Raw genomic sequence first — 21,281 nt, 5'->3', positions numbered from 1 at the left:
GACACACACACACACACAAGCAGACACACACTCACACACAAACACACACGCAACCGGACACACACGCAAACACAAACACAAACAGACACACAGCCACACACACACACACACTTTAATTAACTTGTTCATTAATCTATTCTATTTTTTTGCTTATCTCAATTTAAAATGTTGATGTATTTGTATTTGTTTCTTTTCTTATAAACATGAAACCGCTTAAAATTTCTATGTGGAACATACAGGGAATACGTTCTTCCTGTATGGACCAAAATACAACTGCAAAGATTTTCTTGAGAACACATTTGATTTAGATTTTTAATTCTACAAGAGACCTGGTGTAGAACCGACACAGATATTCACTGCCCCCAAATTACACTGAAATATTCATCCCCTCAGTGAAGAACCCGGGGATTAAAAGAGGGAGAGACTCAGGAGGCATCATATTTGGCACAAATCAGAAATTTCAAAACACACAACAATAATAAATTCGGACCACTCAACAATTTGGATCAAAATTTCAAAAATATCACCGGCACAGACAGGGATCTGTTCCTATGTACAGTGTATATTCCCCCCACTGACTCTCCCTACTTCAGCGAGGAAACATTCCCCAACCTCCACACCCAGATCTGCAGATTTCAGGCCCAGGGAAATGTGCTGATCTGTGGTGACCTCAATGCCCGAACAGGAAGCCTGCCCGATTCAACCCTGAGAACGGTAACATTCATATACTAGGTCAAGACTTTCCCCAAAACGTGACTGACCTTCCTCGCCATAACTCTGACCCCCAGGTGAACAGGAACGGGAGAGAGCTGCTCCAGCTGTGCCAAAGCCTCGTCTGTACATTGTCAACGGTAGGTTAGAGGGGGACTCCTTGGGAAGGACCACCTTCTGCTCACCTCTTGCATTAGCACAGTGGATTACATGATAACAGATTTAGACCCTTTCTCTCTCAGTTCATTCACAGTCAGACCACTAACCCCTCTGTCTGATCACAGCCAAATTACTGTGTTCATTAAAAGGATAGAAACTAACACCTCACCATCACAGCCCAGCAAGCTGATTAGCCTCACCAGAACCTTCAGATGGGCTCCAAACAGTGAACAACAGTTCCAGAAAGCAATCGGGCACCCACAAATTCAGACACAATTAGGACAGCTTTCTGGACACCACACATGCTCACAGCAAAGAAGGCATAGACAATGCAGTAAGTAAAATTAACCAAATCTTTATGACCACAGCCCATAAATCACAATTGAAAAAGTCCAGCCACAAACCCCAAAAACAAAAGAGAACAATTGGTTTGATAGAGAGTGTCAAGAAAAAAGAAAAGAACTTAGAAAATTATCCAATCAGAAACACAGAGACCCAAGCAACGCAGACATTCGCCTTCTTTACTGTGACATGCTCAAACAATATAAAACGTACACTCAAGATCAAGAAGGCTCAGTACACACTCAAACAACTGGCAATAATTGAGGAGTCAATAAAGACAAACAAATTCTGGGAAAATTGGAAAAAGCTAACAAAACCAAACCCAACGTACTAGCTATACAAGATGAAGAAATTTGGATCAATCACTTAAAAACCTTTACAGCAACATTCCCATCAAATCAGACTCAGAGCAAACTCAAATTATAGAAAACTTTAACAAATTAGAATTGGCCATCAAAGACTCCCAGAACCCTTTAGATATACTCATCACAGAAAAGAAGTGGAAGAAAAATGTAACAAACTCAAGCCAAATAAATCAAGTGGAATTGACGGCATCCTAAACGAGATGTTAAAACACAGCAGTAGAAAATTCAAATTGGCTATTCTAAAATTATTTAACTTGATCTTGAGTGTAGGTTACTTCCCAGACGTCTGAATCGTGGTCTCATCACACCAATTTTTAAAAGTGGAAATAAATCTGACCCTGATAATTACAGAGGCATTTGTGTGTGAACAGTAACCTGGGGAAGGTTTTCTGTAGCATTATTAATTCGAGACTCATAGACTTCCTTACGAAACACAATGTCCTGAGCAAAAGTCAAATTGGATTCATACCAAATCACCGCACATCAGATCATATTTACACCCTACACACCCTAGTAGACAAATATGTCAACCAAACAAAACCAAAATATTTGCTTGTTTCATTGATTTCAGAAAAAGCATTCGACTCAATCTGGCACATTGGATTACTTTATAAACTTCTTCAAAGCGGTGTAGGGGGTAAAGCATATGACATTATAAAATCAATGTACACAAACAACATGTGCGGCATCAAGATTGGGCACAAGAGAACAGACTTTATTTCTCAGGAGCGGGGAGTGAGACAAGGCTGCTGTCTATCACCTGCACTGTTCAACATTTACATCAATGAGCTGGCTTCCATTCTGGAGCAGTCCACAGTGCCTGGTCTCATTCTCCACAACACCGAGATCAAATTCCTGCTTTACGCAGATGATTTAATCCTGTTGAGTCCCACAAAAGAAGGACTTCAACAGAGTCTAGACCTACTAGACCGTTACTGTCAGACCTGGGCCCTGGCAGTTAACATTAAGAAAACAAAAACAATGATATTCCAGAAAAGATCCAGATGTCTGGGAAACACAATGCACTTCACAATAGGAACACATACAATAGAAAACTGTTTAGAATATAACTATTTAGGCCTGAAAATAAGTTCCACTGGAAGTTTCAACCCAGCAGTCAATGAACTGAGAGAGAAAGCACGCAGGGCTTTTTATGCAATCAAAAGACAAATTTACATTCAGATTCCAATTCTAATTTGGCTCAAACTACTCCAAGCAATTATTGAACCCATCCTGCTCTATGGAAGTGAAGTGTGGGGCCCACAAACAAACCAACTTTTTGACCAATGGGAAAAACATCCAATTGAAATTGCAAACACCGAATTTTGTAAAAGCATTCTGCAGGTACACAGGACAACCACCAACAATGCCTGCAGAGCTGAATTAGGCCAATATCCACTACTACTAAAAATCCAAAAAAGATCAATTAAATATTGGCTACACCTAAAACAAAGTGACCCCCACTCCTTCCAGCACAAAGCCCTGCAAAGCCAAGAGATGAACAGGAGTCCCCTCACTCAGCTGGTCCTGAGGCTCTGTCCACAGACAGGTTCCCCCTCTGCTCTGCCTCAGGACCAGCCTGAGAACATATCAATTAGACTCAACCAAATTATAACACATCAGAAACAAACCTACCTCACCCATTGGAACACTAAAACACAAACACAGAGCAAAATGCAGTGTTATCTGGCCCTAAACAGACAGTACACTGTGGCCCCCTACCTGACCACAGTGACTGATATTAGACACAGAGTGATGTTGACAAAGTACAGACTGAGCGCTCACAGCCTGGCCATCGAGACAGGCAGGTATAAGAAAACATGGCTGCCCAAAGAGCAGCGGCTGTGCCAGCAGTGTGGAGAAGCTGCTGTCGAGACAGAGCAGCACTTCCTCCTGCACTGCCCCAAATTTAAAAATGTTAGAGAAATATATTTTAACAGATTCGGCCAAATACACCAACATTTTAGAAGCTCCCCTGAAGAGCAATTTAGATTAGTTATGGGAGAGCATAAAGAGAGCTCCGTCCTTGCAGGACAGTTTATTTCGGCTTGCCACAAAATTAGGACATAATACACCAGGTCTCACTCACACACGCACGCACGCACGCACGCACGCACACACACACACACAATATAATATTCATACAGATGTATATATCGTTCATATTGTATATTGTTTTATTTGACACATTGTGTATTGTCTGAATATTTGTTCGAATTATTTGTTATCTGATGTTTGCTTTGGCAATATTGTTTTTTAAAAAACTGTCATGCCAATAAAGCCAATTTTGAATTTGAATTTGAATTTGAATTTGAGAGAGAGAGAGAGAGGAGAGAGAGAGAGAGAGAGAGAGAGGAGAGAGGAGAGAGAGAGAGAGAGAGAGAGAGAGAGAGAGAGAGGAGAGAGAGAGAGAGAGAGAGAGAGAGAGAGAGAGAGAGAGAGAGAGAGAGAGAGAGAGAGAGAGAGAGAGAGAGAGAGAGAGAGAGAGAGGAGAGAGAGAGAGAGAGGAGAGAGAGAGAGAGAGGAGAGAGAGAGGGAGGAGAGGGAGAGAGAGGAGAGAGAGAGAGAGAGAGAGAGGCTGACACGTTCCTCACAATTGTGAGCAGATAATCTCTGCTTAAACTCTGTTCTGATTAATGTCATTTTAGCTGTTTAATTTTCCCCCCACCCATGTATTTTAACTGTTCATTCAAGTGTCAAGAAAATTAATTTCAGAAGAGGAGGAGTGTTGGTTTGCTTAAAAAAATCATTGCCATTGTTCGCAAACCATCAACCACAAACGTATTGGGCTGGTTAACGCTGAATTTTTCAATGCCTGTCAAGTGTGTATTGACGTGGGGAGCACAGTGTTCGCCTGACTGCCTCTCAGGATGTGGGTTGACGCCGAGCGATCGGTGTGAACAGCCATATGCCGAGGAGCGATTATGTCACAACGGCGGTCGTTTTTTATATCTAGAATAGACTAGAATAACACCAAACTGCACACATGTGATTACCCCCAGCACATTCATCAGAGTGGAGTCAATGTGGGGTAAATATGTGGCCTCCTATGGCTGTTATCACACCCTGTTCAGTACGGCTTTTTACCCGTGACGGCCACACTGGTATTTACACAGGAGACCTGACACAGTAATCACCTCTGTTTATTTGTATTGGAAAGAAGGTGGGAAGAAATGTGCAGACGAACCTGTAGACCTTTTCTAAATCTGATTGTTTTTCATAGTTTATTTCCTTTTATTCAATTAGGATTTTTTTACATACCAGTTTACAGAGCCTAGGCTGTGCATTAACACCAGCTTTTTTTGAAGCACGCACTCAAATCAAGGACAGGTAGTGGATCATGAGGAAATATTCACAGATTTTGACAACAAACGCTCTCCAGAATCACTGACACTTTTTTTTGGCATTACATGTTAACAATGAAACATCAGTAAACCTCATACATTCTGGGTAAGATTCAAGAACAATGGGATTACAACTGTTAGTCCAGCATTGACGCATTATGTCTTCTTTGTACATTGGAGAAGGAGCAACGAAAGTCACCTCTATAACTAGAAAAGTCAGCAGAGTAGTTTAAAGTGTCCATCACTCTCCTCACTCCTGCCCCCTGGGCTCACAGTGTGATGCGCCTGGAGAATATATTATGATCATCATGCAGTGAGATAGGATCACTGACAGAATCTGATTTACACCTTTCTCTTATTCTTCGTGTGTGTGTGTGTGTGTGTGTGTGTGTGTGTGTGTGTGTGTGTGTGTGTGTGTGTGTGTGTGTGTGTGTGTGTGTGTGTGTGTGTGTGTGTGTGTGTGTGTGTGTGTGTGTGTGTGTGTGTGTGTGTGTGTGTGTGTGTGTGTGTGTGTGTGTGTGTGTGTGTGTGTGTGTGTGTGTGTGTGTGTGTGTGTGTGTGTGTGTGTGTGTGTACAGGTGAACCTTGGCAGCCATCAGTTCCTGTTCTCTGTGCAGGCTAACCCGTCTTTGATGCCTTGCCTCTGCCTCAGGCATGACGTGGACGCTCTGGTGTGGCAGCCGCGGCCCGAGCAGCCCAGCGACATGTGGGAGCACATCGCCACATTCAACGCCCTGGGTGAGAGAGCTGAAGTTAAAATAGCTATCAGGAGTGTTTACAGTTTCTGTTGATTCTAGTGCCCCCCTTTGGACACAAGTGGTAGTGTTTTTCTTTTACGACACGACTCATGCATTGGTTAAAGTAGATACAAGAAACTTTTAAATATTTCCGAAACAGTCTAATGTTTCCTCTGAAGATCAGAAATTACATGTAACAGCAAACGAGACCATCAGTGCGAAGAATGCTATTTTCATATTTTTTCTTAATGCCTATGTCCTAGTGTACACTCACCCAGGAACAACAGCTGGCTTAGTAAAATCCCTACCGCTTTTGTCCAAAGAGGGTGCAAGAAATAACACAAACTGAAAGTTCCTCGGAGCACCTTTTTAAGGAAGAAAGTGAATACGTCCATGATGGATAGATAGATATGTGACACGTTGTGCTACATTACATTTGACACAGCATTCAAATTAGTCTCAGTATGTGGGAGTGGTTTGAAGCTGTAAGGCAGCAGAGAGCCATATCTTCATTTCCATTTTTGATTAATCGTGACACCTTTTGGAGTTGAATTATTCATTCGTGCAGCCATTAGCTCCGTTTACAGCCACTATACCACGCTGCTTTGCCTCTGGTTTATAACAGAACATTTAAGCCGACGGCAATAAAACGGCCGTTAACGACAAGTAAGGGGTTACAGACACTTTACAAGGAAAATAAAATAAATCTATCAACGTTGTTTAAAAGCAGAGAATCATTAAGAGATCTCCCGTCTGCTAGGCATTTAAACCATTCAAAGACGTCTGGATAATGAAACTTGCGGGGGAAGGCAGGATTATATTGATGTGTTGACTGCATTGCTTTAATATAACTCCCGACCTGAAATTAAATACTCCACCAGCCAGTGTAGGCATTTGAAGAGTGTCTTTTAATCACTGTCTTTATATAACCAGTCTGCTCGTCTATCTCTCCTTCACTGAGTTTTATTTTACAGTTCTAAACTTTGACAGGTGCTACACCGTCATTTGTCTTCCTTTCTTAACACTGCAGAGTTTCAGTAACGGGCCCATGTCTGTTTGGAAAACAGTATGACATTTGAGTGGGCAGTTTTCCAGTTGCACTCGAGCGAGTGTCTATTAAAAACAGCAGTTAGTATTCAGTGGCTCATTCCCAAGTTTTGTATATTCTCATATAGAAAAATAATGTACTGTTCGCTCTGCACTGTTTAAACAAACATTGCATTTGTATGCATGAAGCTCACATAATGAATTTTCACTAACAATGTTTTTGAGAGATATGAAACGATGTAACACAGTAATGGGTTTGCTATGGTCTTAATGGCAAAGCTAAGCAGCAGCAGTAGATGTCCCAATGTGTTATTGAAACTCCCTGTTGTCTGATGGGAAGTCTCAGCACGCAGGACGTAACTTGTCTAGGAGAACATGAGCGTGTTGTGTGGAGATCAGTGAGAGAAAAGATTGAAGTTTAAAGATTTTTCAGACATTTTTTCTGCCACTTGGAACCTGAAGCTTTGTCACTGTTGCAGGTTTTAGCCAGATCTACAGGGCTTTAACTAAACAAACCAATATTGTAAATATATGCCTGGAATGACAGATATAAATATATATGTGCCATTAGTGTATCTAGCTTAAAGAAGACTGCGCTTTGCTTGAACACCGCAACAGTTAACTAATTAAACGTGCAAAAAAACAAAGTGTAAATTCACCTCACGTGGCAATCAGGCCTCCGTAATGAGCTACTTGTCACATTTCCAGCTGCCTAATTGTTCAAGCAAATACCTGCCAAATAGTGTAATCTCCGGTGCCGTCGTAGTGGATAGAGCGCGTACCATATAGGTTAAAATCCGACCTGTGGACCTTTACTGCATGTCATCCCCTTCTCTCTCACTATTTCCACTCTGTCACTATGTACTTCAAACTGTCAAATAAAGGTTAAACACTGAGAAAAATGAAAGAAAAAAAGGCTTCAATATAAATATGGAACAAAATGAACGGTAACTTTATTTATCCATTTACCTGATGTCTGATTAAATGTAACTTGTCTTTTACTTTTGAGTGTGTATGCTTGTATCTATGCGTGTGCGTTCTATCACAATGTAATATGCAACAGGAAACCAGGAAGGAGAGTGAGCATCTCCTGAGACACTGATTTCCCGACGTTGATTCAATATACATGCATCTGTTTACTAGCAGGGCACTGGGCACACTGTGTACAAACAAAGAACAGATCTATATATTGAAAAAAAGAAAAACACCTCAGAAAAAAGAGCATATTCTTTCTCTCTATGAGGTCAAATGACAGTCCCCTTTTGAGGTCTACTATGTCTGGACAAGCCCGATCTAAAGGTTAGAGAAGTCAGAATAAATCTGTGTGGAGAAGGCGCTGCGCTTACCCTTGCCTCTTATTCAGACGCCCTGGTGTGAGTGTGTAGGTGAATCTCAATTCAGGGGTTACAGCCTACGAAAGCTGCATTTGAAGAACAATTGCGTCATAGCGGCGCGCAAAGGCTTGTTCCATTTGCAAGGCTCCTTCATATGCGGCCGAGAAATGCAGCCTTCGTTTCACGGTTTTGAAGGCTGCAACAGATGGATCCTTCGCGGCCCAACATATCCCAAGATTCATTGCGTTTTTTTCAGAGATGGCATAAAATAGAATAAAAAATAACAAAACGGCAACATGTTGCTCCATCTTCTCAAACTTTTATCTTCCTTTCTTTTTTTCTTGTACTTTTTTTTCTTTTCGTCTGGTAGGCAACTTCTTTTTCTTTTTTCCTCCATTGACAAGGCTGTCTCCGTTGGCAGCAATCAGGGTTGCTAGGCAGCACAGGAGCGGCGAGTCGTCACGCAAGGTAACGGCTTGTTACGCAAACCGGCAATGCTCGTAAACGGAGACCTGCGGAGACCGTCTCGTTTAACAACGCTCGTTCGGCCTTCGAATCGGCCTTCACAGGCTATAGCCTTCATAGACCGGACGCGGTCTCTGGAATGGGATATTGCTTGTGTGGGTGTGGGTGTGGGGCCCCCCTTCCTCTGGAACTCTGTACCCATACACATTCAAGACCTTACCAACATAGACGCATTCAAATCACGAAATCAAAACACAGCCTTCAGCCTATGATATAATATTACACTCCATCTGCTTTTATAAGCTGATTTTATTGTTACACTTGCTTTTCATTTTAATATGCTCGTCTTTGCTTTGTTTATTGTGTGTTGGCTTTATTGCTACACCTGTTTTTTTGTATTTGCTAGTGTACTGGTTTTATTTTAAGTGTCTTAAAGTACCTTGAAAAGCGCTATATAAAATAATGTATTATGGGGTCGCTCGTGTTGTAGTGGCCATTTCATCTCTGTCTCTACAGAAAACAAAAAAAAAGAAAGTCAAATAAAATAGAAAAATTATAAAAAAAGTATTATCATTATTGTCTCCATACAGGCTACGTCCAGGCTTCCAAACGGGATAAGAAGTTTGCGACGTGCGCTCCGGACTTCTCCTACGCGTCCCTGTGCGAGTGTCTGCGCCGCTCCTTCATCTACAGACAGCCGTCGCCCGTGGAGACCGTCCTCTTCAACAGGAAGCAGGGGCGCCAGGTAGGGCAGGTCGCCAAGCAACAGGTGGCCAGCCTGGACTCTGACAAAGCCATCCTGGGCTTCAGGGCCACCAATGAGAGACTCTACATCCTGACCTCCAGTAACCTCTTTATTCTAAAGGTCAATAACAATTAGATTGTTGGGACAATGTTTAATTTTTTAGATGTTTATCTCGTTAGTCCCACTAAGAGCATTCCAAACTGAAGATGTGTTATCTGCGAAAACTGTGGAGAAAAAAACAACTTCCTTATTGACAGATGTGTGCTTTGTATGTCTTTGCTTTGTCGTTTGATTCTCCTCTCACAGGTCTTATGTGTTTGTGAAAGGTTTATAAGATCAAAAAGTAAAAGGAACCATGATCTGAAAGCCCCAATTATGATGGTGAAAACTCCTCAGAGCTGCATTTTTCCAGGCAATTCATTGAGAAAATTGGTGTAAATGAATGAATAATCAAGCCAAACGTTTGAATGCTTTAGTTCAAAACTCTGTTGTTGTCGAATGAATCAAAATGAGTGATACTTGATGAATCGTGAATATACATTTCAAACATGTAGTGCCCCTATTAAAGCTCCTTGCATTATTACATGTTTACACAAACATTTGTAATTCCATAAATTCCAATTCATAAATACAATTGTGTACATTTTTCATAATGATTGAGTGGTTTATTGTAGGCTGGCTGCCTTGACGCTCGCTGTTAGTATTGTGTCAGTGGGGAGGAGGCAGCTGAGGGAATCCCTCTACTTGGCAGTCATTACTGTAGAAATATGAAAGAAACGGAACATTCATTTCCATAAATTTCCATATTAAACATGTTTCACACTTCACACCGGCTCTTGTTGCATTAGCATCAATCATGGAACCGATCGGACAGACTTGAAGAATAAAATCTCACGAGGCCTCGAAATATAATCTCTTCGGCTGGCAGTTTTCTTTTATTATGATTGTGATGACTTCTTATTTAAACCAGTAGGATATTTATAGATAATACTGACGACCAGCAAATCTTTTTTCTTGTCTTTGTGCTATTATTATTATTATCCTCTGCTATTTAGAGATATTGAAAGAAAGTTTATATTTTAAACTTATTGGGCCTTAAACACATGAATAGCTGCAGTTAGCATTAGCAGTGAATGCCCATGTTCACATCCTTAGGGCTGTGAATAAACATTCCTGCCCTTCCTTGTTCAACTCTGACTTCATCTTTTTCCATCTTATTAAGAAACTCTGAAGAAGCTCAATCTTACAATCCAACCAACTACGTAATTAAACTTCTCACAAACAGTAAACCAATTAGTGTTTGGCAGAGGCAGAGAAGATTTGGCTTGTTTTTCATGTGTGCATCCCACATACTCAACTCTGCTGCTCATCCCACAAATGCATTTTCCTTACAAATGTGGCGCCATTCAAAAGGGAAATAAACAGGCTTTCCAATGGTATAAGATGTATTGCCAAAAAGCATTGTTACAACAAAGTAATGCTCAACCAAACACAAATTGTCTTACTTTTCGTGCTAAGCTTACAAAAAGATTTGAGAGATAAGCTAATGGCCCTTTTTTGTTGTAAAAAAAAAAAGATGTTGCGTTGGTGTTATTGCTTTGTTTGTAGCACAAAGCTGAGAGAGACACAGGCAGGGGAGAAACTGGGATTTTTGATATTTAGGATACCTTTTAGTTATTAATTTAGTAACAACTATTCCTTCTGCAGTCCACACAAAAGGATAGAACAAGACATTACATTCAACAGTATGTACTTCCACATTGTCAATGAAACAAAGACATAATGTAAGAGTAATTGGTGTGAATGCTGAAAGCATTCACAGCTTTAATATCCTACAGCCTTCAAATTCAACTTTTTCAGGAGTTTGAAATTACGTCCTCTGGAATGTGCTCTAGGACCCCAAAAATATGAAAATATGTATATTTATTTGAAATTTTGTGGTACCAAAATGATGCCACAGCCCCATTCTAAGCGGATGGAGAAAATTCAAATTGCCTTAACTCAGTAATTTTTCATCCGATAAACTTCATTCCACATTTTACATGTTCAGCTCCTACAGGACATTACATGGTAGTATCCTGATTGAGCTGAACACAGGGTTGGGGGTTCGAATCCCCGTTCCAACACACAATTTTAGACTTCACCGGATTGTCTTAAAAATTTGCACAGATGTTGAGTATGACTCAGAGATGACATCACAAGAGTTTAGAGGTCAAAGGTCAAATTTCAAGGTCACTGTGACATTGCCTTTTTTGACTGCATTATCTCATGAACGCTTCCATGGTTTTTCTTCAAATTTTGCACAAATGTTGATTCTGACTCAAAGATGAACTGATTACATTTTGGAGGTCATAGTTCAAGGTCATAATTCATTCCTCAATTCAGCTAGAAAGTCCATTCAAACTTCCAAATATTCCACATTTTTCAAACATTCTATTATTCAACCATTCTGTTGATTCAGATATATTCATCCTTCGTTCTTCATCAACATTCAGCAGTGAAGCGTCAGCTTCTTCAGCATCAGCTTCAGCCGCGTCAGCATTCACACTGCAATTTCTTCAAGGAATTGCATTTCTAGTTTAGTATTACTGTTACATTCACAATACCATCTTAACAAACATTTGAAACAAGCTAATCAATGGACATGTGAGGATGAAGGTTTTGACGTAGGATTAGATCCAAAAAACACTGATGTTTTCAGTCTGGTACGATTTTAGAAATTCAGAAATGATATGACAGCAGCTGCTCCAACTTATTTATTGATTTAACTAGAAAAACTGTCATTGTTTTGTGAACTGAAACAACCACAGTGTGTGAGAGCCCCCCCATTCAAAGGCAGCTTTACTTTAAAATTCAATAGTCTTCATCAGGGAATGGCAATTTTGTTGAAGACTATATCTGCAATTTGTGTCCTAAACTCCCAGGAGTCCTGCCACTTTTCTGAGGCAATTTGTATTCTTCTTGCCAAAGCCCTACACCATAGTCTGTGGGTAATCACTCCTTTCTCTTTGCTCTCTCATTGTTTTTTTTACTCGGGGGGGGGGGAAAATCCACTTTTACTCCCACTTTTTATTTAATTAGCGGCGAGCAATTGAATTAGGCTGCACCACTTGTTTTTGTTAGCTGAACCAACATCCCTAGATTACTTCAGAGTTGACCCTAATGTCTCGGAGGATACGATCTGTCTTTGCTCAGACGGAAAGAAAAACACAATTTTGTCAAAGCGTTCGACCGCCGAGAATTCAATAATGAAAGATAGTTATTGCTCTCCGTCTACATTTCCCAAACCTCCATACTCGCTGCTTCACACGTCGTTTAAAAGTTTTCTCCTCAAAGAACTTTAAATGTAGAGAGAGAGCTGCACCTTCTAGATCAGTGCTTCTCAAATGGTGGGGCGCGCCCCCCCAGGGGGGCGCCGTGAGTTGTCAGGGGGGGGGGCGCGGGCTGCCTTGATTTCCAACTGACCAAAAAGTGTTTTTAAGTGCTAGCAAGCGCGATGTGTGCTTGTGTATGGTCATATCCGCGCGAAAGGCAGCAATTTGCAGTAAATAAATGTCCACATGTGTCTCCAAGTGTCTCTGTAGGCTATTTAAAAAGAAATCAAGCAAGTAGACTAATAATAACATTAATTAATTATTGGTTATCGCATCACAGAAGGCCTATTGGCCTATAATAATAAAAAAAACACCACCTTAACTATGTTTTCAGTTTAAATTTTTTTTGAATGAAATGCAAACCCCAATGAATCATTTGCTCTTGTTTCTCTGTCCTGAGACTCACACAGACTGAGCAGTCTTGTTTAAATGTTACAAATTGAGCTAATAAACTGAACTTTGAATTTTTTTGCTGGAGAAGTTATCTCAGCTAATTTTTGTTATCTAATTTGATAATAAGGTGATTGTATGCAGAATGCTCGTGCCAGAAACTCATACAGTGGTTTTGTACAGATAAATAAATATTAGCAGGTTCTCAATAGTATTTCAATTTTTTATTGAATCGGTCACTTTTAGAATGAGTTTGAAGGGTCAAGAAACTTGATCTGACTCTACATTTAAATACATTTTTCCAGAGAGGTAATGCAGGACCCTGAAATCTGTATCAACAAATACCAGTGGTCCATGAAAACACCGCTGGTACAACTAATTGTATGCTTCCTTTAACATGAAGTAGAGTACAGTACATCACAACAGCATTACAAGGACTAACTAAATAACCCTCCTGTACCACACAGTATGGTGAGTTTACAACAAGAAGACAGTTCATAGTCCTTAATACCATTAAAAAAAAAACCATTATGACAAGTTGTAAAAGGTGCATAAATATGATCATATCTTAATCAAATATAGAACAAAATAAAATTATTTACAGTGCAAAGAGAGATTTTTGTAACTGCCTGATAGTGGTATAGTAACTGCATGTCTTGACCCTCTTGTTTATAACATATTAGCAGATCAGAAAAGCATTCTGACTCCAAGCCATGTACCCAGGTCTTTACAAACCAACATTTTTTTAATCAATTCAACTACAGTGAACAATCAAAACAGTACAAAGCAAACCAATTACATTAAAACTGAATTCAGCAGAAGCAAGCAAAGAAGTCATATCTGTTTGTGTGACACTTTTTAGTCACAAAATAGCACTTAATAAGTGAGATGTCATGATTCTATATATTCTAGTATACAGGCCCGGAAAAAAATTAAGAGACCAGTCTGGATTTTTCTTAAATCTTTATCTCTACATTACTTATTGAAAATGCTCTAAAAGACAATATTTTTATTGTGAATTTGGTAAAAATGTTGTCAGTAGTTTATATTATAAAATCAAATTGTTCATTTTACTCAAACATATGCCTCTAAATAGTAAAACGAGAGACATTTGGAGTGGTCTCTTAATTTTTTCCGGAGCTGTATATACTGCCAAATACAGTATCAACACTACACCAGCTCCTGTATTGATCCAGTTTTGATTTAAATACATTAAAGTCTTTACAGAGGATGCATAAAAGCTTACTGGTGTCAACATAAATCTTTTTAACCTTCATGCACTGGGCCCAGACCATATTAATTACATTTGGGTGTTTCCCAGGTGTTTTGTATGCAAGTCAAGTGTGAATAATCATATACTGGTTTCACCGATCCAATAAGCAAGATCCATTATCCACATTATAGAGAGAATCAATTTTCAATTATTTTCACACTGGGAGGTTTATAGAATCACAATCTGGTATAAAACAGCAACAAAAAAACAGTTAGTTAGTTAGTATCAGATCAGATGACCATTCATCATTAGATTTATTCCTCCTCAGGCCACTCACGGACACCTACAGTGGACAGCTAATCAAAGGCCATTTTCTTATATATGCCTATGCTGCAGGCATGGGTTAGATAGATTGTTGCACATCTGCCACCAAATGGGATTTTCTATTATGATCAATCACAATTTTCACATTAAAAATAATTTCATGCATTGGTTTGTTAACTACATTTTACTTCTGTTGCAAACTGAGATGGATGGTGTCCACCCCAGAGTGGACATGCGAAAAAAGCCTTGAAAAATTTGTGTAAACAAAAAAGAATTTCAGTGTTTCAAAATCATCAGTGGATGTAATAAGTGATGCATTTTAGGGTTAATAAGAACCATACATTTGACTCAGATTGGTGTTCTAATCACAATAAGCATCGGTCTTAAATTCACATTGGATAATTTTTTACTGTAGACATAAGTTTCTTTATCAAGTGCAGTGCCAGTACAGAAGAGTGTTACTCTGTAACCTTATCTGTACGTAACAGAGTGGCCTTGAAAAAAAAACAATTGTCTTGTGATTGTGTCCCAGCTCCTCCCGATGAGACGGCTTCCCTCCACAGGTATAATCGTCCTCTTTTTAAATGATTACACCATTAAAGTAAACAAACCCACATAGTTCTGCAGTGGGAGAATGGTGTTGGTATTAAACGTTTGTTGAGTTGATTGCACATTATTTGGGAATGAATAGCCTGGCCCCCTGGTGTGATCGGGAGATGGAGGAATTGTAATTACAAGTCACGGATGTCATACCTGCTCAGTCGTCTCCCCACGGGCGGCGAAAACACATACGGTGGGGAAAAAAAATAAAACAACCCTATCCTCATTGATCCGTCAATGTTGACAATTATTTTGTGTTTTCAGAATGCATATTGTTTACCGTATATTTGAAAGATGTGATGAATTCCCTTATTTGTTTACTTGATTACATAGATGCATGATTGATACCGCTTTGGCGCCAAGTTAACTTAATGGGCAATTATTCAAATAAGCATCGGGTGACACAAAGTCAACATTACAAAACTTTAAATTATAAGTTCTGAAGAATTGTTTATCCATTCAACAAAATGTATTCTAAAAAAATCTTGTTGAATAAAAAAGGAAACGAAAAATCTAACAGTTGCTTTCTTAGACAGGTGTTGAACAACACTAGCATCATTTGGAGTCTGTTTATCATCTATAGCATCTATATTCATGGCTGGCTTTGTTGTTTTCATTAGATTTGATTGCAATCTGCCAGCCTTCTCCATTGAATATATATGGCCACATAAATACTCGTTTAAGATATTTAAAAATCATGTGCAAGGAAGGCTGAGCAACCAGGTTTTTTTCTCTTGATTTCCACATTATATAAACTAAATGTCCTGAGTATGATCTAAACTGGGCCACGAGTGTATTAATGTTAATACATCCACTCAAGGTGCAGAATGGTCACGACAGGGTACAGCTATGACCTTTGCTTCAAGGCTGTGTAGCTGTATGATATAACATTTAGTTTCCCATCAAAACGCGACTTCTCTTTGAACCTCCCCTCCACACAATGCGTATTTCTTCCACATATAATTATATTCATAAAAGCCGCGGCTGCTCCTCCTGAGCTGTAGCCTAATTACAGTAGCCCTTGTCTTTGTTGCCGTCTCTGTCCTGGACGTCGTGAAGGACATTACAGCCCCCATTATACCAGAACAACCTCTTTTTATTGTGCTGAAAAACACATTGATTTCAGAGTTAATGACCCAGAAAGTTTCTTATCTCTACCTCTGTGTGTCTACGTGCATATAATGTTCCACTGCCTGCTCATCCGCCCTCATTTACTTTATTCCAGTCATTCCGTGACCTTTTCTTCTGTATTTGTCTCTCAGCTTTATCTCAAACCGACTTTATTGTCAATTTCTGCAGTATGTGCCTGACATACAGAGGAATCTAGATTACGTTTCTATATAGGTACAAAGGATAAAAAGTAATATATATGATAAATACATTCTAAATAGTGGAAAAACTAAACAGTATCGAAAACTATAGAAATTGAAAATGTGCAATATGAAGAACATTATAAACAATATGTCCAATATACAGGAAACAAAATGAATTGATATAAGGGCGCAACAATGTGCTAACAATGTTTAAAAGATAAATATATAAAGCAGGGGTGGCCAACCAGTCAGAGACAAAGAGCCACATTTTTTACTGTATTACTGCAAAGAGCCACATCGTACACACGGGTACACACAGTGGCGATTCCAGGAAATTTTGACTGGGGGTGGCCAAGGTGGGCCACAGAGTTAGAGTGGGGCGGCCATCGCACCCCTGAATGAATAGCATGTGATATGCTGTACAACCAATTCAAAGATGATTTATAATCCCAAATGCCCAAATCATGTTCCATTGTAATGTTTGTCAGAAAAGTAAACCCCTGAAGGGGGGTCTGGGGGCATCCCCCCCAGGAGATTTTTTTGTGTTTTTAACATGTAATCTAAGCATTCTGATGCATTCTGGCGAAGATAATAAAGGAAAAAGTCAATATTTATTTCAGCTCAGATGAATAGTAAAATTAGCAAAACAACATAACTTGCTAGCAGCCAGATGCCTAACAACTGCACAGAGGGACGGATGACCACTAGCTTTTGACCAAATATCTTGCTAAAAAAATAAACCTTTATTTATGAAAGTCTGCCCTTGCTAAGAACATGTTACACTCGCTAACTACAAACTTTAATTTTTTTATTCAGATTTCAAAAATCTGCTGGGACACGTGCCTATACACATGCATGGGTGGCACGCGTGTCACAAGCACACTTATGCTGTTTGCAAGACCTTGGGGGGGCGTTTTTATTTTTGCGGGGAGCTTGCACAAGCATTATTTATTAAAAAAAAAAAAAAAAAAAAAAAAAACAGGGGGCCCCACACTAGGACTTGAAACGGGCCCCCAGATCGTTAAGGCCGCCCCTGTGATAATGACAGGACTGGACTCCTACGTACTAAAGACGACAGGGCAGTCATTTTCAACAATGAACATTGTGTGCACTGCCTCACACACAAACTCTCAGTTCAACCAAGTCCACAAACAAAAATATAACAATTTAAAATAGCGTTTTTCTCTTACCATGCATGTTGCTTTGTGGGACTTACTTTTAGCATGGAGAGAGCTGAAGTGGCGCCGAAGATTTGAAGCCTTGAAATGCGCAAATGACACCTGGCATATAAGGCAGAATGGCCTGCCATAACGTTCAATAAAAAATATGAACTCTCCCACTCTGTTTCGGAGCGAACTTGACACAAATAGTTTACTCACGGAAAACCTCCCTCCAAGCTGAGCGGGCAGTTTTATGTTGCGTCCGCACCAAACGTTTGCGAACGTTATGTTGCGTCCTCAATTAAACATTTGCCAAGAGGCATACACATAGGGCCTACACATTAATAAAATAAAAAATGAAATAATTAATAGACAACATGTAAAACGAACGTAAGAGCCGCATGAAACGTTTGCGAACATGCACACACATAGGCCCACACAAAAAAAAAAGTATAAAAAAAAAAAAAAAAAAAAAATTATAATCACATAATTTGATATGAACTGAAGAGCCGCACGAAGCTGGGCAAAGAGCCGCATGCGGCTCGCGAGCCGCGGGTTGGCCACCCCTGATATAAAGCATTGATTTAGGTGGACTCTGACTTTCACCTGATTCAACTGAATTCACACTGTATAATGTTAGAGCAAGGATGCACTGTTATTGAACTCCCACTAACTCACGGCCTGCCTTCTGCAGACTGGCTGGTAATTATAGCCTGTCACGCAAGAACATCATTTAAGGGGGTAATCTACAAGTTGTTCTGTTTAATTGTGTCCCTGTTGCTGAAATTGCATGAAATCTCCTGTTAATCAAACTGTTTGTTTGTGTGTTGGTATGAATTCATTTGAAGAAAATGTGAAGAACTTTAAAATGTTTATGAGACAGTCAATTCTTTTCTTCTGATGATCAAAAATGACCTGTAACAGCAAATGAAACAATCAGTGAAACAATGGTATTTTTTATATAGTTATTAATGATGCTTTTGCTCAGGTCCGAATCCCCTCAAACTCAGACACAGTTATTTACGGCAGGCAGAGTAGAGCATGAATGGTACAATATCAAATGTTACCTGCATCACCTTTGTCATATTACCCTTATGAGTCTGACATAGTCACATATACAAACATTACCTCATTGTGGTGCATCCGGCTGTCTCTCTTTCACTCGCTTCCTAAACAAATGCACGTGCCGCCGGGACTAGCACTAGCAAAGATATTTAGGACAGTAGGGTCTATTATCGTAAAAACACTACCGCTTTGGTCCAAAGAGGGCGCTAAAATCAACTAAAAGTTGAATTAACCAAAAGTTCAAGTACCGCTTATTAAGGTGAATTTTCTGGTTAAGGGTTAGAGAAAGCTAAAGGAAACCCAAAAAGTGAAAACTATTTGGGAGTTCTTTGCAAAAAGCATAAAATGGTAGGTCATGAAAGACTTTTTTTTTGCAGCGTTTATTGAATGAGTAAAAATTCCTGTCACTGCGAGGTTGCCACAGATGTGTTGCAGAAAGAGAATTAGGAAGTCAATGAACCGGACAAAGAAATACTCCAGTACATAACCTTTGTGTGAAATGGCAAATTGTTGTTTTCACTCCTGGTTTTGCGTGCAATAAACAAACAAGCCTAAACTAGGGAGACATAAATAGTCTGGTAGGCAGATATTTAGCTGTGCCGCTAGCGTGGTGCATCGTGCCTGGGTATCTCAGTTCAAAGTTTTCAATGTGCAGCAAATGTCTTCTGACAAGACCCCTTTTTTGCATCTCCAGAGTGTATTTTCACCCCAATTACCAGACATTAGCCATTCAGCCTTTGACATTAGCCTTGAGCTGCTTTTGTACGGAAGAAATAATTCATACAACATGAACCTTAAAAACTATCTGCTTGGCTAGTCACTGGGGGTAAATAATAAAGTATGTTTTTAAGTAAAAAATACATTTTCAAAAATACAACAGATAACACTTATTATTTAAAGTAAGTCATTCAGAAAGCAAGCTAACATGAATGGTGTAAGATAGACAGGTCTATAACTGTAAATCAAAAGGTAGCTCTGTGGGCCGTGTGTATATTCTTTCTTGGGTGTTTTATCAGCACACACCAATATCTGTGTGTACGGGGAGGAGCAGGACTCGTATCAAAACATTATTTACACTTCACTGAAATTGTATTTTCCCTTTTCAACACAACTGCCACTCTCTCGTTTCGTCCCGTTGATGGGAGTAAATGTGCAGTTGTAGCTGAAACTGCTCTCAGGCTGAGTTTATATCAGGTCAATGTGATGTGACAAGATAATTCTTACATTTCCAAATATCCAATATAAGAAGTGTGTTATTGTAAAGTGATGAATGGGTAGGGAGCTGTGGCTAGACACTATTGCATACTAAACACAAGCACGTTTCCATTTGTTCAAAGGAGCTGCCTGTAAACAAAACACTACATTAATATGATCTATTGTCCCAATGGAATATATGAATAAATATTAAATAATAATTTTAATATTTTCAGATCATTCCCTACATTCACTAGTATGAGCATTTTACGAAGTAGGGATGTAGATGTAGACGTCTCTCTTGTCACCCAACAAATTTATAAATCCAATACTCACGCGGCTTTAAGCTCCGTTTTGGTCTCCACCAAAATTAAAAAGACAAAAGAGTAAAAATTCATCATAAACTCTGAATTCAACAAACAACTTTATTTGGAACATAAAGATAAAATGTACAAATTAGCGATTTCTAGCTAACCATCAAATGTACTCACGGGAGGATCACAATATTCCAAAAAGCAGCTTTTGAATTTGTACATCATAAAATTATATTATTTTATGGCATTATGGGCAATAACGAAAGCAAGAATTAGCATAAATAACAACCACTTTATAAACACAGGGACCATACATGCGCTGCATTAAACTACTGATACTCTAGGCATGTACAGCATTGTTACAATCATTAAACTGTAGCTGTTATTTGACATATTCAACATAGTGAATGAAACCCTGTTTGAGAGAGAAAGAGAGCATGAGATGGTTTCGATACGTTCCAATTTTACTACCGTATACCCTGTATGGTGGACTGAGCTCAAATTCACAGTCAGTCACTGATCTGGCACCAAAAAACTCACATCGGAATTTGTAAATAACACACGTCCATACAGCCAATGTTCGCCATCACACTAGCTGCAAAAGCAAATCTCACAATTCACATGGTACAAAAAACACAAATCAAAAACATTCACTTCGCTTCAACTTTGAACACTGATGCTTAGATGGGACTCGTATATCAGTATGTTTATCTCTGTAACACTATATACAGTCTAGGGGTGTCAACGAATTTACATGGTCGAATCTTGCCTATAGTCGACTAATCGTATTTTTTATTTATTTTTTATCTTTTATCCGACTCATTCAACTATATTGTCGTTTGTGACATTGGCTTCCAGTTTTTTCCACCTCAGACAGAGAGGCTGAAACACCCAATTACAGTTCGTCACTTTGACTGACTTGGCATTAGAATGTATTTTATTGCACTTAAGTCTATTTCATTTACTCACACAAAGGAGATAGATTAAAAGCTCACGAGTAACCATAAAACCGTAAATTACTGTCAGTTTATAAACCCATTACAAATGATGCCTTATAAGCAACAGGATGATGCTGTGGAAGCTAT

The 21,281-nt window shown here is 39.3% G+C and overlaps 1 protein-coding gene across 1 annotated transcript in view; it reads left to right on the top strand.

The window, feature by feature from the left end:
- The window catches only part of nudcd1 (NudC domain containing 1), a 45,908-nt gene extending 35,799 nt beyond the window's left edge, over positions 1 to 10,109 (top strand). The window contains exons 9-10 of the mRNA XM_080046097.1: positions 5,500 to 5,659; positions 9,095 to 10,109. Coding sequence (XP_079902223.1) covers positions 5,500 to 5,659; positions 9,095 to 9,384 — 450 coding nt within the window. The 3' untranslated portion in view covers positions 9,385 to 10,109. The remainder of the gene's footprint in view (positions 1 to 5,499; positions 5,660 to 9,094) is intronic.
- The last annotated feature ends 11,172 nt before the right edge of the window (positions 10,110 to 21,281 follow it).

The sequence above is a fragment of the Ammodytes marinus genome, assembly GCF_949987685.1.
Source record: "Ammodytes marinus genome assembly, chromosome: 17".
Lineage (NCBI taxonomy): Eukaryota > Metazoa > Chordata > Actinopteri > Uranoscopiformes > Ammodytidae > Ammodytes > Ammodytes marinus.
This window is presented reverse-complemented; position numbering and strand designations above follow the sequence as displayed.